Below are 14904 nucleotides of genomic sequence, written 5' to 3'. Positions count from 1 at the left end.
TTCTTATTGGCCACAAGTGCTTTTCTTAGGATATTCTTACTTTTTTCAAGAGCCACAAGCCCCAACAGCTATGTCTATTGTTCTTCTCTCTTTTTCTGTAGTTCACCTCTGTCCTGTGTATTGTTTTTTAGTATCTTTTGAGGCTTTATTTAAATTAAATCATTACATAAATGATAATCTTTTTAGGAAATAAAATGAAAGAAAATACTTAAACCAGGGCTGCCCAGCTTCAAAGTGGCTGGGGGTGACATCAGCAGGGGCTGCACCGGTGTGACCCACAGCCCCTCACACTGCACACCCCATGGATGCTCCTCTCCCACTGCTGCAATGTGTGCTTATGACCCCCTCTCATCACGCAACTGTGAACGCCGTGCACTGTGTGCCTGTCACCCCTTTGTTACATTGCACATTGGTAGTCCCCCAACACCACTACAGCATGCCACCCTACTGCACTACAGTCCCACCTTCAACCCCTGTCCCTCCAACCTCCCACTGACCTGTATGACCCAGGCTCACCCTTGGCTTCCCACACCTTACTTAAAGGAGAAAGTTCAATGAATATCTTTCAAAGAAAAGGAGTTGTATAGTGAAGCCCATTGTATGTTGCCCATCAAAATCATTTCCTTCCTATTATAGTCAAGGTGTATAGTCATAGTTCATAAAACTGTCAGAAATTCTAAATTCAGGCAGTTCTACGGGTGGCTGCAGGTCAATCTGATTTGCTGATAGAAAAGAAATGAGATGGCAAGAAAAATGAACTGCCAGATATGTGCAATCTTCTTAGCAAGCAGAATAATCGCAAAGAATCATGATCAATTAGATTACAAAGAATGTTATTGTTTGCAATGCTACAAGTCTATTAACATGTTGATATCAAGAGCTTTAACATGAACAGCTCTAACTGAACACAGATGGAGATCTCTTTTGCAGAAAGCGATCATGATCATTACTAGCCTTGCAACTAGTCCATTCACTTCGCTTCCAATGTACTGTATTTTAAGCATGCTACAAAAAGAACATTAATGGGGTTCACCTGAATCAATTAAATTGGTATAGAATGACCTACAAAAACTGAATAATAATCCCACAAGGTTGGCATTAAAACTTTCTTTCTAGTCAATTTAGAGTTGTTTCCAAATAACAGGCAGCAAGTATCCAAGTTAGAACAAAACAAGTTGGCTTGAAAGTGTTTTGAATCCATCAGATATTTTATTGAGGCAGAGAGCTGCCCCAGCCCAGGCTAGAAATGTACACAGACCATTTTGGTGAAGAAACACTACTTGTTTAATCCTGTTAATCCAGGTTTATCTAGACTCTTTGGGGATGGATAAAAATTTTCAAAAGATTAACATTATTATACTCACGATAAATATCATAATATAAAACATCAGATACGTATTTTTAGATACACATTATGCTTCACTATGGCCAGAGAGGAGCAGCAATTTTATATATGACCTTTGGTAACCTGTTGCTGGACCCGCACTGTGATTTGTATAATGATTTATGTAGGAATGCACTACACTATTTTTCAATCATCTGTAATTCTGAAATACATAATCTTGCATGCGAGCCAACCTTTACCAGTGGAAGGGAAATATTAATCAGAAAGATAAATATATGAGCTTAGAGCCGGCAAAGCACTGTACTTACTTTTGGTGTTGGGCAGGATGCAGTGGAGAGACGAGAGGTGGCCTGGGCACGAGGAGATTCTGAAGGGGTAGTGCTGAGGGAGGCTGTGTCTCGCGGAAGCACCTGAACACCACGAGAGATGATGGAATCTGGAATCTGAATAGGAGCAGAGATGCAGTTAACAGTCCAATTAAAAATTATTTAAAAAGCTTACACCTCATTCTAAAACTTTTCAGATCTAAAACCACCCCATTTCTTGGTTTACAATCTACATCACAATTCTTTGTTCTGGTAGCAGTAGTGTTGTCTTCTTTCATTTTCAATAATAATCCACTGACAAGAATAAGGTCATATGCCAGTTGCACACACAGAGAATATTCCACAATGAATCTTGAAAAATCTATGACTGCACTCAGACATGCTATAATATGCAATAACTAAAAGGTCATAGGTGTGACATCTGGAAATGTCAAGGAACTGACAATAAAATATGGAGTTTTCGGTCTTTGGATCTGATGTTAAAAAAAACAACAAACAGGTTAGTAGTAGCCAGACTACTCACATGTGATGGTTCTTTCATCGCCTGTCTAAAGGAGTTAGGCTAACAATTGATTTCCTGTTAGTAACAGGAAACAGAATTATCAGAATTATCAACTGCTGTATTAGTACTAATTGATCTCCCTGATTATCTAAGAGAAGAGGTCAAAGACCGAATGAATATTTTTTTTGTTTTATGTGGTAAAGGTTTTATTTTTTCTAAAAAAACCCTTTAAACTACATTCGGTGTTGGTGAAAGAAGTTGACAGCTCTCAAACCTGAAATCTTGTATTTATACAAGAAGCAGGTGGAGTATGATTAGTAGCATATGAACTATCTATACCAACCCTGAATTCTAATTCGGAGAGGAAAGAGAAAATACTTTTGTTTCTGCATATCAGATTAGATCTTGGTCTCTCATTTTTATATTTCAGTTTAAGAACTAGGTTCTCAGGTGATGTAAATCAGCATAACTACAGTGAAGTAAAAAGAGTTGTACCAATTTACATTTCCTGGCCTTAGTATTAAATTCAATGCTTAGGGCAGTGCAAGTAAATCTCATTTCAATTTTTCTTCTCTTTTATTCAACTTTATCTCCAATTCCAAGGAAGAGAGATAAGGGGATGAATCTAGAAAGCAGATTGTCTTGCTTCTAAAATATTAAATTATAGAAAATTTGTGACCCCAACTGACATTTGGACCCAACCAACCAGAGATACAAAAGTGTTTATTATAATTGGACAGCTACCTCAAATTATTCATTCACTTGTCCACTGCTGCAGAGGACAACATAGTGTAAAGTTCACTGTGGAAAAAACAATTTTGACATTTTTGAGCTTAATAATATCTCAAACTCTCTCCTCAATGAGACATTAAGGGCACATCTACATGAGATGCTTAACTACTCAGTAATGTAGTTAACTGTGAAATGAGCATGTGCGTCTACACGTGCACATACTTACTATGCAGTAAACCTCACTAATCATGAGTAAATCTGCATGATCTACAAATGCAAGATAGTAATGGCGCAGCTGTGCTCATGTAGACAACTGACTGGGAGAAAATCTGCTCCCAGTCAGTCATCCATCCGGGGGTTGGAGATTGCTCCGTGCCCCCAGGAGCTGCCTGCTGCTGAGGCAGGCTCTGTAACCAGAACCGAGGTGGGGACTATGTTTGCCTGCTCTGGCAGAAGGGAGCACCATGCCCCCTATTTTGAGATTGCGATCAAGGAGCGGGGGCTGGGTGATCCTTATCTCCCAGCGCCAGCCCTGTGGTCGCAGCGCTGGCGCTGGGAATTAATGGCCTCCCAGTGCTAGCCTTGCAGTACAAAGCTGGCACTGGGAGCTCCCTACTGCTGGGGGCTGGGGAACCTGTTTGCAGCTGGGCAGGGAAGAGCCTGGGGAGCTTGCTCTCTGCTCAGCTTCACAAGTGTACAGGTGGGTGAGAAGCAAGGCAGCATGTTCCCCACCCAGCTCCACACTTGTTGAGCTGAGCAGGGAACAGGATCCCCAACCTCCGCCCCAAGTGCAGGGGTAGGGGCTGGGAATGGGAGCTGTCCTAGTCAGGAGCAGGTCCCACACTCATGCCCTGATCAGGTGATCAAGGCATGGGGCTTGAAAAGAACTGCTGGGATCGGGTAGTAGGTCCCAACTCCCTGCCCCAATATGTCAGTGGGGCAGCTAGCAGCAAGTTAGTTGCTAGCTGCCTCACTGGTGCACAGGGGCAGGAGGCTAGGACATGCCCCTCCCCTGCAGCTCTTTCTAAGTCCCCTGCCCCTGATTGGGGAGCCAGGGCCAGGAGCTCCCTGCTGCTGGGGTAGGGGGGCATTTTCCACACCCCAGCAGCAGGCAGCCCCTGGGGGCCTGGTGCTACCTGCTAACCCCTGGGCTAGCACCCAGGGGAACCTAGACCTCCCCCGGTGGTGGCAGAAGCCTATTGCAGGGCCTCGGGAAGTGGGAGCAATTTGCTGCCATTAGCAGAAAATCTGTTCCTGCTTCCCTGCATGTGTAGATGCCTGCCTGGGACTGTTTACTCCTGAGTAAACTGATCCCAGATCAAATGCATGTGTAGACACAACCTAACATTTCTGTTTCTAATTTACAGCAGTAAATTTATCACTACTTAAATAACTAAAACTATCATTACCCATAGAGTAACATTAACAATGTTTTGTGGTTAACAGGTGGAGATGAAGCCTTGGTGAGTAGCCAAATTCCTTATCCTCAGTTGCTAGGAAGGCAGAAATTCAAGGCAAGCAGAAGACACCTAGGGAATACCCCCTTCATACAGGTCTTTTCACAGAGGATGCACAGGTTGGAAGAGTTGTAGGGGCAGATTAGGGAAGACCCAGAAGAAGAATGGGTGTGTGTTGGGGCAAGATATACTTGATATGGTATGCTTATTTCCCTAGTGTTTTTACACATGAATTAGCATACTGGGGTCACTTCAACAAGGTGGAAGTTAGGGTAGCCTTGATGCCTAATTCCAGAAAGCAAAACAACTCTGGCAACATCTTAATGTTAGTTGCCTCATCTTATTTTCTGTATTGGTATTTATACCAGGAAATTAATTAATTTAACTCTAGGTGTCTGAAAATATGAAGCTTCCCTCCCTCCAATGACTGATGGAAGGTAGAAAGTTCCCTCTTCCACCCCATCCTCCTGACCACTGAAGGGATCCTCTTTGCTGTAGAAAGTGCAAGGGGATCTCTTTAAATCTGCCCCTTCTCTCCAACCCTGACATGGAATTTTTCTTTCACTCTGCAGTTCCACCAATAGTCATGATTCTGCAATTTTTAAATAATTCTCTGCTGTTCTACTAACATCCTGGATAGCATGTACATGGTTGTGTTTAGACTGAGGATCCGCAACTCTTTTGCATCAGGAGGGTTAAATAGAGATGATTCTGACCAATTTAACTGCTGCATACAGAATTCCAAATTAGTGAAACTGACTGCTGGTTAGCCATGGTTTATCTGAGGCTGGAAGGCTCACCAGGTTAACATAGTTAAGGCACACCATCTTCTGCAGCCAGCAGCACAGAAGACAGTGATGTGACTGGCATCATGCCTGGCCACCTACCAGCATGTTTCCTCAGCGTAACTGATTGGGTACTGATTTACAGCTGGGTTGTTCCTTTGGCACGAGTCTAGACTGAGACTTTACATCTGGAGTTGCATGGAAAAACCTTAACCACTCTGCCACTCTGCCTCTGAAACTGCCTGTAACTTCGTTACTTTCATCCTATTGCCATTTGGGAAAGCTATGAACAATGAAAGAAACCCCGAAGTCCCAAAGAACTAGAAACCTAATTATAATAACAATAAAACACCTTCTGCAGACATTGAGGTCTGAAATCCCATATATCAGGGAAAGTACTGTTATTGCCTGGAACAGATAATAACTTTGAGTTAGGGTAAGAGCCTGTGGGGCCTGGACCTACCTTTTATCATCCTAATAACCTCTTTTAAGACCTTCTCATATCAGTAATAAGTTTAGTGGAAACAGATTGGTTTTGATTTGAAAATCACAGACTATCACTAAAATGCAAATAGCGAATGCAGCAATGTGGACAGTGTCAAATTTTGCCACTAAGAGTTACAGATAAGTCACCACCTTAAAGCAGTACGATTTTAATATGTCAAACACATAGGATCAGACTATAAGCAACAATGGTCTAGTCTTCTGAGAAAAAATACTGACACATGGGGAACAAACTTTAACATAATGCTATTACTGGGTAAAAGATTGAAATGTGGTATAAAGAACTGTATGACAAAGGGGAATAAGAATATTAATTTAATCAAGATGGATGTAAAAACATATTAAATGGACTACACCATAGTGACTGAAATATAAAATAAAACTCTTCCCATGTTTTCCAGGTTGATATTTAAGAATTTATTGATGGAGTCATATTCTGGCATCATGAAAATTTCCTGTGCAGGTTATTTCCTGCGCCCACAATGTTTTAGTATACTAGAGACATGTTCTGTGCATATGAAAAATAGCTTTTAAAGCCAGATGACTTATTTCCTTAGTCATAATTGCATAGTGATAGCAAAGCCTTAAAAAAGATTTTTTTTCTAAATTAAAAATAAAACCCTAGAAATTAACTACTAGAAGAACAGAAGCTGAACAAGTTAAAACTAGGAAACAAAAATCCTATAAGCTCTGTCAACAGGTTTAAACACCAGAAACCAGTTAGGGTTAGGGGTCACACACTTCTTCAGAACTTTGTTCAGAGTGCCACACAGGATAAAATCTTTTGCCTGATAAAAACTTAAAGGATTGCAAAAGTTCTAAATTTTGTTGGAAGACAACTCTGAAAATTATTTCACTTCTAATAATAATTCTTATGCTTTTTAATCACCGAATGCTGATGAAAAACAATGATGTGTACTCTCATTAAATATACTTCATGATTTTTGTTTTGAAAATGTCCTTTTACAGTGACAAACTTTTACTTTGGTTTCTGACCCAGTCCACCTTAAAAACCAGCAAACCAGTTTCATATTTTATTTTAGACAATATTTTATTCTTTTAAGGAATGGGAGTGTTGATTTTTTTGTAAAGAAACGGAAATCAGGAGCTTGAGTGAGTAAAAAATGTATGAACTAAGGTATAACTCCCCAAAGATGAGATAACAAGAGAGGATTTCACCCCCTTAAAAGGATTGCTTCATGTTCTCTTGCTGCACTCCAGAACTGACAGCATTTTTCATTTCAGTCATTCCTGGCAGTATTGTTTTAAAATGCTGTCTTCGAGGGCTCTTTCAACCCTGAGTAGCCCACATTGTAATTTCAAACTATAAATTGTAAAACTCATTGTGGAAAATTAAATTGGGGATATCTCCCTCTCCAGTAATGGTGAACAACCCATCTCTTCCTTGAGGGTTCTGGTTTGCAGTAAAAGGGCCCTGGAGAGCTAATATAGGCAGTCCTTGACTTACAATGTTTCGAGTTACAATGTTTATAAATTGACACCCTGTTTCAACTTTCTGACATCAGTTTCGACTTTACAACACTTGATCTGACGCCAAGCCATGCCAGCAAACAAGTTTCCTGCATCACCCATCTCCCTGGAGAACATCTGTCCAAACTTCCTTGGACACTTTCTTTAAGCAAGCAGACGAGACTCCAGAAAAACCTGCAGCCAAGACTCCTGAGAAGACGCCAGCCAAGTCCAGCAAAGTCGCCTCAAAGAAGTACTTCCAAATCAATATGATTGCTATTTACAATATAAATACATTAATGCAGCTATGTTACTCACCTATAATTGATTGAGTACAAAATTCTGGGTTATTTTTGGTGAAAATAGGGTATTGGGTCTTGGTTCGGGAATCAATCCCCCATTTATAACACTGTTTCCTATGGAAAAATCAGTTCCGAATTACAATGTTTCGACTTAAGACATGGTTTTCAGGAACCAATTGTGTCGTAAGTCTGAGGACTGGCTGTAGAAATAAAAGGCAAATAGGGACAGAGAGATTCTGGTCAGGCATACAGTACAGAGTATGAAGCTAGAAACTCCTTTTCCCTTCTGCATTCATCCTCTCCTGGCATCCCTGCTTAAATATGCTAAAGTTAAATACATAAAAGAGATGACATTCATAGATTTCATTTTGCCAGAACAATGCTATTTCCTTTATTTAAAAGGCTTCTTTTAATGTCTGTGGTTCGGGAAAGTGACATGACATGAATTTCTGATAAAGCGGTAACAACAGAGGGAATCCTAGTACAACTTCAAACAAGGAAATGCATTTATTCTTCTGCCGTAAAAGTATGTGTGTGGCTAAAGTATGTCGAGGTTCTCTTTTAACCTCAAGGGCCTCAAAAGACAAAGAACCTCCCCTTTTGGCGGAAGGTAGCTGGCTCTGGCTACTCTGTCTGAAGTTTTGGTCAGCAGAGCTTACTGGACAGCAACCTGAGGTTACCCTTCACCTCACTCCCCTAAGGGCAAGTGGCTACTTCTGTAGCTCTTTCAGAGCAAAAACCCCTTTCTGTGTGACAAAAAGACTAAAATGGCGCTACTCAACACTGAACTGCGTGGAACAGAGATTATTTCCTCCTGTGAGAAAATAAAAGTCAAGTAGGATTCCAGTGGGGGCAGCAATCAGTTGAAGTGCACAGGGAAAGGAAAATGCTGCCCATAGGTATTTTCATCACAGGAGTAATTATTCCTTGTATCTTTGCCTTTGCAAACATGCAATGAAACAACACCAAGTTACTGTATATGTAGCTTGTATCTTTTTTCTGGATCTTCCTGTCATCAAAAACTCCTGAGGTTCCAGCTGTTCAGAGCTTAAGAGTGAGTCAAGATCCAGAAAGTGTTCCTCAAGCAACCAGAGGGATTCTGACAATCTTACTTTGACTGACAAGTACATCAGCTGGTACCAGTGCAGCTCTGAGACTGCTGACAGATGGCCAGTTAAAGATACGACGGGATCTGATCCATGATCCCAACAACTGCGTCTCCCGCCATGCCACGATGTGCATAAATCCACACGTGCATAGCAGGAGGAAGGGTTGTGGGACTGGGAATCAGATCCAAATGACACCAAATGACATGGTAAAGGGCAAGAGCAAGTAGCAAGCCAGGTGCCCAGTAGTCCTCTGGCTGTGTGCTGGTCAACTGATCAGTGCTCCCAGCTGTGGAACCACACTGGAGCCCTTTAAGATTCTGATGCACCGGTGTGAATGGGAGTACCGGTCTCTTGTGGCTGGAAGCACCAGCCTAGGGCTCCATGCATTCCCATGGCTGGAAGTGCCAGTCAGCTGACTGGCGCTCCCAGCCTCTGGAGCATACTGAAGTCTCGAAGGGCTCTGGTGCACTCTTGAGGCTGGAAGCACCAATCAGCTCATACAATCATACATTTAATTTAAGGTATGATGGAAACCAATCACAAGTTACTACAAAATATATACATTGTGGCATATTCCCTTTTTTATCATGCCATTAACTGAATCAACATATGGCTGGGTTACTACTTAAGACATAGGTTAGTTTCCTTTAATAGGAATAAGTTAGGTTAGATTAGAAATAAGTTGGTTTATTTGCTCATTTGGACAATCATTATATTATACCAAGCTGAAAGCAAGTTATAACAAAATAACATTCAGGGCATAGAGAGGAAAAATACAGGTTTTAAACTTAATACAGGGGACAAGTGCAGCATGATAATTCAATGCAGTTACATATCCATGGTGAGAAACCTCAGCTTGCTAACACCACCAGTTATTAGTTCTCACAAGGAAAAATAGGTTAGTTTTTAGACAGCAAGTGTACTGACAAGACAGTTATCCTCTACTGTGACTGGGGAGTGTGCTGCCTGACAAAAAACAGTATTGATATTGTCTCTATAGCACTATACACTAATAATTTAAGAGGAGGAAACAGCAGAAGGAAAACATTTCTATAAGGCCTATGTGGTCTGTGTATGAGTAAAAGAAATGACAAGACAGGGTTTATGTATACATGTATGGGTGCAAGAGAGACCAAATGCATATTTCCAGAAAGTAACAAAAACCTATAAAAGCTTATCAGCTTTTGATACGCAGCATTAATTTTCAACAGATATTTTTTTGAAAATCCCATCTTAAAAAGTTGATTTTTCTCAGGTGACATGAGGTTTTTAAATTTTCCTGAACATGGAATTCCCAAAGAGAGAATGGCAGGAGCTCTGTTTTTTCAGTTTATAGGGTTTGGATCTTGTTTTTTTCCCCTCCTAGCCCTTCTTTTTCTGGTGGGTAGGGAAATTTCTGTAAGATTAAATTAGAAAAGTTTGTGGTGGAAGATAAAGCTAAAAGACCAGGATGGAGCAGCAAGAAATTTGTTTTAGATAGTTTTATATGAGGATAGATAGATAGATAGATAGATAATAACTCCAGGTTTATAAAGAGCCCATGTGGTGAATGATACAGATAAGTGTGTGTTGTTATTTAACATTACACTACATACTGATTGAGAAAAGAAAAGAGTACCAAAAAAAAGCTGAAATAGTCAAATGAAGAGTTCCTCTGATTCAAAGCTCAGTGTCAAAGTAAGGTTGAAGGGAAAGATGGGAGTCTGGAACTTCCCAGAAAGCAGGAAACAAGACAGGGACCAAAAGGATGCCATAAGGACTTTAATAAAAGGACCTGAGGTCTCGCTGCCTCCAGACGGAACTTGAAAAAATTTTTTTTAAAGAACTTTAAACATACTCACCATTCTGTCTATAGGGCCAGAAAAGGACAATTCAGCACTGGCAGCAGAGCATGCCTCTGAAGAATTAATGGCACTTAGAGCATTAATACTAGTCATCAGTACTGAGTATGACTATGGTGATGTTATTCGTGCTGGAGTCATTGTTGCTAGAGTGGATGAAGCATAAAGTACTGGCCTCACTGGTACTGATGTGATTACTACTGACAGCAAGTGAACTGATGCAGACAGAACCAGGAAGTGGCAGACATTAGGGCTGTGTGAAGCTTCAGTCCTTGATTTGATTCGGCAGAGATTTGGCCCAATTCGGTGGCCGACTCTCCAAATCTGAATGAAATCAGGAGACCCTTTAATCTCTCCAAATTGAACTGCAACCCTCCAAATCAAATAGGATAGATTCAGAATGATTTGGCGATTCCGACATAGCTTTAAATGTTTTTTCTCAAGGTACCAGGAGGCTCATGGTACCAGGAGGCTCATGACCTCCATGTACCTTTCTCAAAGTACCAGGAGGCTCATGACCACTACGATGGTGGGGTGGATGAAACGTCTCACAGGAGCGCGGGAGGGCTCCCCAGCATGCTTGGCAGCAGTCCTGGAAGCAGACCAGAAGCACTTCTGGTCCACTTCTGGCTTCGCTGCTGAGCATGCAGGCGGCTCCCCCATTCTCCTGTGGGACACTTTATTCATGCCAGCATTGCAGCATTCGTGAGCCACGCCTGGTATGTCAAGGTATGTAGAAAAAGCATTTAAAGCTGTGTCTATGGCAGAATCTCTGATTCTCCGAATCAGCATCGAATCTTCATATTGGGATTTGGCTGAATCAAATTGGGGACAGTGATCCAAATCAACGAATCAAATCACTATCCCCAATTCGGGCCAAATCCAAATCCAAATTGAATACAGCCTGTTTTGCACACCCCTAGCAGACATTACACTTAAGACATGATTAACCAGTTAATCACGCCTTAAGTGGTCACCCCACCACATGTTCATTCACTTAATGGTATGATAAAACAGGGAATAAGCCACAAAGTTATTATACATATTTAGTGTCTCCATCGTACCTTAAATTAAATGTGTGGCCAGCACCGTTTAGTAGATTGGTGCTCCCAGCCTCAAGAGTGCACCGGAGCCCCTCAAGGCTCCAGTATGCTCCAGAGGCTGGAAGCACTGTTAGCTGATTGGTGCTTCCAGTCATGGGTGGGAGTGCATGGAGCCCTAGGCTGGTGCTTCCAGCCACAGGAGACTGGCACTCCCGCTCACACACGCGCATCAGAATCCTAAAAGATTCCAGTGTAGTCCTACAACTGGGAGCACTGATCAGCTGACCAGCACACCCAGCCACGGGACCACTGGGCACCCAGCTTGCTACTTGCTGTTCTCCTGCACCAGCAACATGGTGTGATTTAGATCTGATTCCCAATCCCACAACCATTCCTCCTGCCATACACATTTGGATTTATGCATGTGTGGCACAGCAGGAGGCACAACTGTTGGGACCATGGATCAGATCTCATTGTATCTTTAACTGAACATCTGTCAGAAGCATCAGAGCTGGACCAGTTCCAGCTGATGTAACAGAAACCTTGTCAGTCAGAGTAAACTTATCAGAATCCCTCTGGTTGCTCAGGAATGCTTTCTGGGTCTTCACCCACTCTTAAGCTCCAAACAGCTGGAACCTTAGGAGCTTTTGCTAACAGGCTGTACACTAGGTCCTCTCTTCCCTCCAGGTCTTTCAAGGTTCCTTACTCTGAGCTTAAGTTCTTCATAGAAGGAACAGCTGAAGGAAAAGTAGCTGACAGCACTTTTGGAGAATATTTAGTCTAAATCAGGGTTGTCTATTTCTAAGTGGTTGGGCCTGCATGCTATGCAAGCCACACCATCAGTGACCACATACCACATTACCCATGGCCTGCTGGGCCACATGCTGCGCTTGCACCCCCTGTTGCACCAGCACCATGAGAGTGCCTTGGCCCCTGCTCTAAGCTTTTCTGGCTGTGGGCTCCCCTGCTACATAGTCTCTTTCAGCACTGTGGGCTGTGCAGTGCTGTCCTACCCCCTGGGATGAGAGGATGAAGCAGAAACTGGAGGAGGGAGAGGAGCCTGGGGATCCTAGCTGCTGCAGCAACTGAAGTGATGGAGGGGAGTGGCAGCCAGATGGGAGTTTGGGAGTTCAGGAAGTGACACATTAACCCCTTGTGGGCCATATGCAGCCAATGGTCTGCCAGTTGGACAGCTCTGGTCTACATGATCAGTCGTGGGCTGGCCAGGATTGGAAGCTAAGCACATCGAGCTTCCAATGAGGTAAAGGAGAGGATTGAGTCCTCTTAGAGAAGGATCTACAAACAATGCATTTGTCCATAATGGGCCCTTCACCGCAGCAGAGGCACTTATTATATCTTTCATTTGGAATAATTTCTATCTACAGGTCAAGCCATTCTTAACTTCTGAGGAATTATGCCTGGCTATTCAGTACTGGAGTTCCACTCCAGGAGCTAAATAAATAAAACCACTTTCCTACAGGGGAGAACAAAGGAAATGCTTTCAAAGCTGTGACTATTTACTAATAACTAACTGTTTATGCTAGAAAGGCAGCTGCTAACCAGTAATAGAAACAGAAAGCATGAGGCACCTCAGGACCCACAAGTGGTAAGGAGGAATGAAGAAGGTGTTGGAGTGACCCTTCCCACTATACTCTGTGTTAGAGGCATGAAGACATTCAGGGCACATGCCTACTCCAACTGACCCTGCTGATCAAAACTGTCCACTAGACTGAGAGGTGTGTACACACACACACACACACACACTCCCTTCATTCCCAAACATCTAAAACAGTGGTGCTCAATCTTTCTTGCAACTGGACCAAACCTTAAAATCAGAAATAGATCAAGGGCCACATTATAGTTCTAAGCTTGGGCATATCCTAATGTGACATAATTTAAGTAATATTAGAGAAAAAAGATAAATTTTAGTAATGTTAGGCTTATGAATATATAGTAAGAAGTGCAGTATTCATACTATTATTTTAGGCTTCATAAAAATAATGAAACTTTAGAATCATTGCAAAAAATAATAAAACCAACCACAATAATTCAAGAACTATTTCAGATGACAGATGAAAATTACCCAGCTGGCAGCAATGTACCACACCCTCAGCTTCCTGCAATTTCCAGTAACCTGCCAGTGTCTCCTGAAGACAGAGCAATGTGCTTTGGGAACAAGTGGCAGTAGGACCATGCTCTGCCCCAGAGCAGTGGGTCTCTCTCTGAAATAACTTTTTTCAGGTGCTGTAGCCAGCCCTGTGCTGTGCCAGAGCTCTGTGGGTGGTGGTGTGGGGTGCTGCCAAAGGAAGGTCTCCATGCCCTGTCCTCTTCCAGCTGCCCCAGTTCTCACAGCCTCCAGAGCCCAGGAGCTGAGCATCTCTTCTGTCACCTTGCCCTCTTCCTTCCCCACACTGTCACTGAATTCAGCGGTAGGGAAAAGAGGGGATGAGCAGCAGTGGTGGTGCTCAGGTCCAGGGCTGAAGACCTGCTTGAAAGCTCTGAGCTTCCTGCCAAGTTACAGCAGGATCTGGATGGAGCCACAGCTTTTGTTCAGGTCTGAAGCCCAGGAGATGAGAGTCACTGCTGCTACTCTCCTCTTTCCCTCCCCCACCAAATTCAAAGACAGGGAAAAGAGGGGACAAGCAGGAGCAACAGGTCTCAGCTCCTGGGCTCAGGAGCTGCACAATAGCTGTGGCTCTAGCCCAAGTCCACACTGACAGGCCAATGAGCCTAGAGCTTTCATGCAGCTCTAAAGCCCAGGAACTGAGTGCCTTCACTGCTGTTTGTCCCCTTCTTTACCCTGTCACTGAGTTTGGTGTGGGAGATGAGGAGGAGGAGGTGAATGGTAGCTGTGCTCAGCTCCTGGGACCTGTGCTCAGAGCTTCATGAAAGCTCTGAGCTGGCTGGCATGGCAGTGGGGGCGACAGTGCTGCTGCTCATACCTTCCTTTCCCATTACTGAATTCAGGGCACTTTTACCTGTTAGTGATGGGCCAGTCACACCAACTTTACCAGGTCCATCTGGGCCGTGCAGAGTTTGAATACCACTCATCTGAACCAATCCTCCTATCATGCCACTCTGATTGTATCTTCTTGAAATCTCTTCAGTGGTTCTCCAATCTTCCACAACATCAAAAAGAAAGTTTTCTCATAGTCAACAAACTTGTCTCTATAATCTAGCTCTATCCTATCTATTCAAACTTCTATCTTATTACAGGATCAAGGTCAACTACAGCAGCCACTTCTTTAACAGGCATTTTCACACTTTCTCCCATGATGCCTTTTACAAGAGGGAAAAGCTTCCAACTAAAATCCACAAAGCCTCCGTTTTATCCTGTTTAAGTCCCTCCTCAAAATCCATCTTTTCTTTTTTCCATATAGAAAACAGAAATCCAGAAGTGCCTAGACAGGACACAAGTTTTTATTTCCTTGGTGGGCTCAAGCATGTATATATATCCTTTTTTGTTACTGTCTCTGATTGCCACCCTG

The 14904-nt window shown here is 42.7% G+C and overlaps 1 protein-coding gene across 9 annotated transcripts in view; it reads right to left on the bottom strand.

Annotated features, from left to right (window-relative positions):
* GPHN (gephyrin) overlaps positions 1–14904 on the bottom strand; it is a 612917-nt gene that overhangs the window by 190832 nt on the left and 407181 nt on the right. For all 9 annotated transcript variants that reach the window (XM_090033171.1, XM_090033172.1, XM_090033174.1 and 6 more), the window contains one exon: positions 1654–1788. In XM_090033171.1, the coding sequence (XP_089889297.1) occupies positions 1654–1788 (135 nt within the window). The remainder of the gene's footprint in view (positions 1–1653; positions 1789–14904) is intronic.

The sequence above is a fragment of the Crocodylus siamensis genome, chromosome 2 (assembly GCF_052110815.1).
Source record: "Crocodylus siamensis isolate JL-2025a chromosome 2, ASM5211081v1, whole genome shotgun sequence".
Lineage (NCBI taxonomy): Eukaryota > Metazoa > Chordata > Crocodylia > Crocodylidae > Crocodylus > Crocodylus siamensis.
Note: the sequence above shows the minus strand (reverse complement) of the source record. Positions and strands in the feature narration are given on the sequence as shown.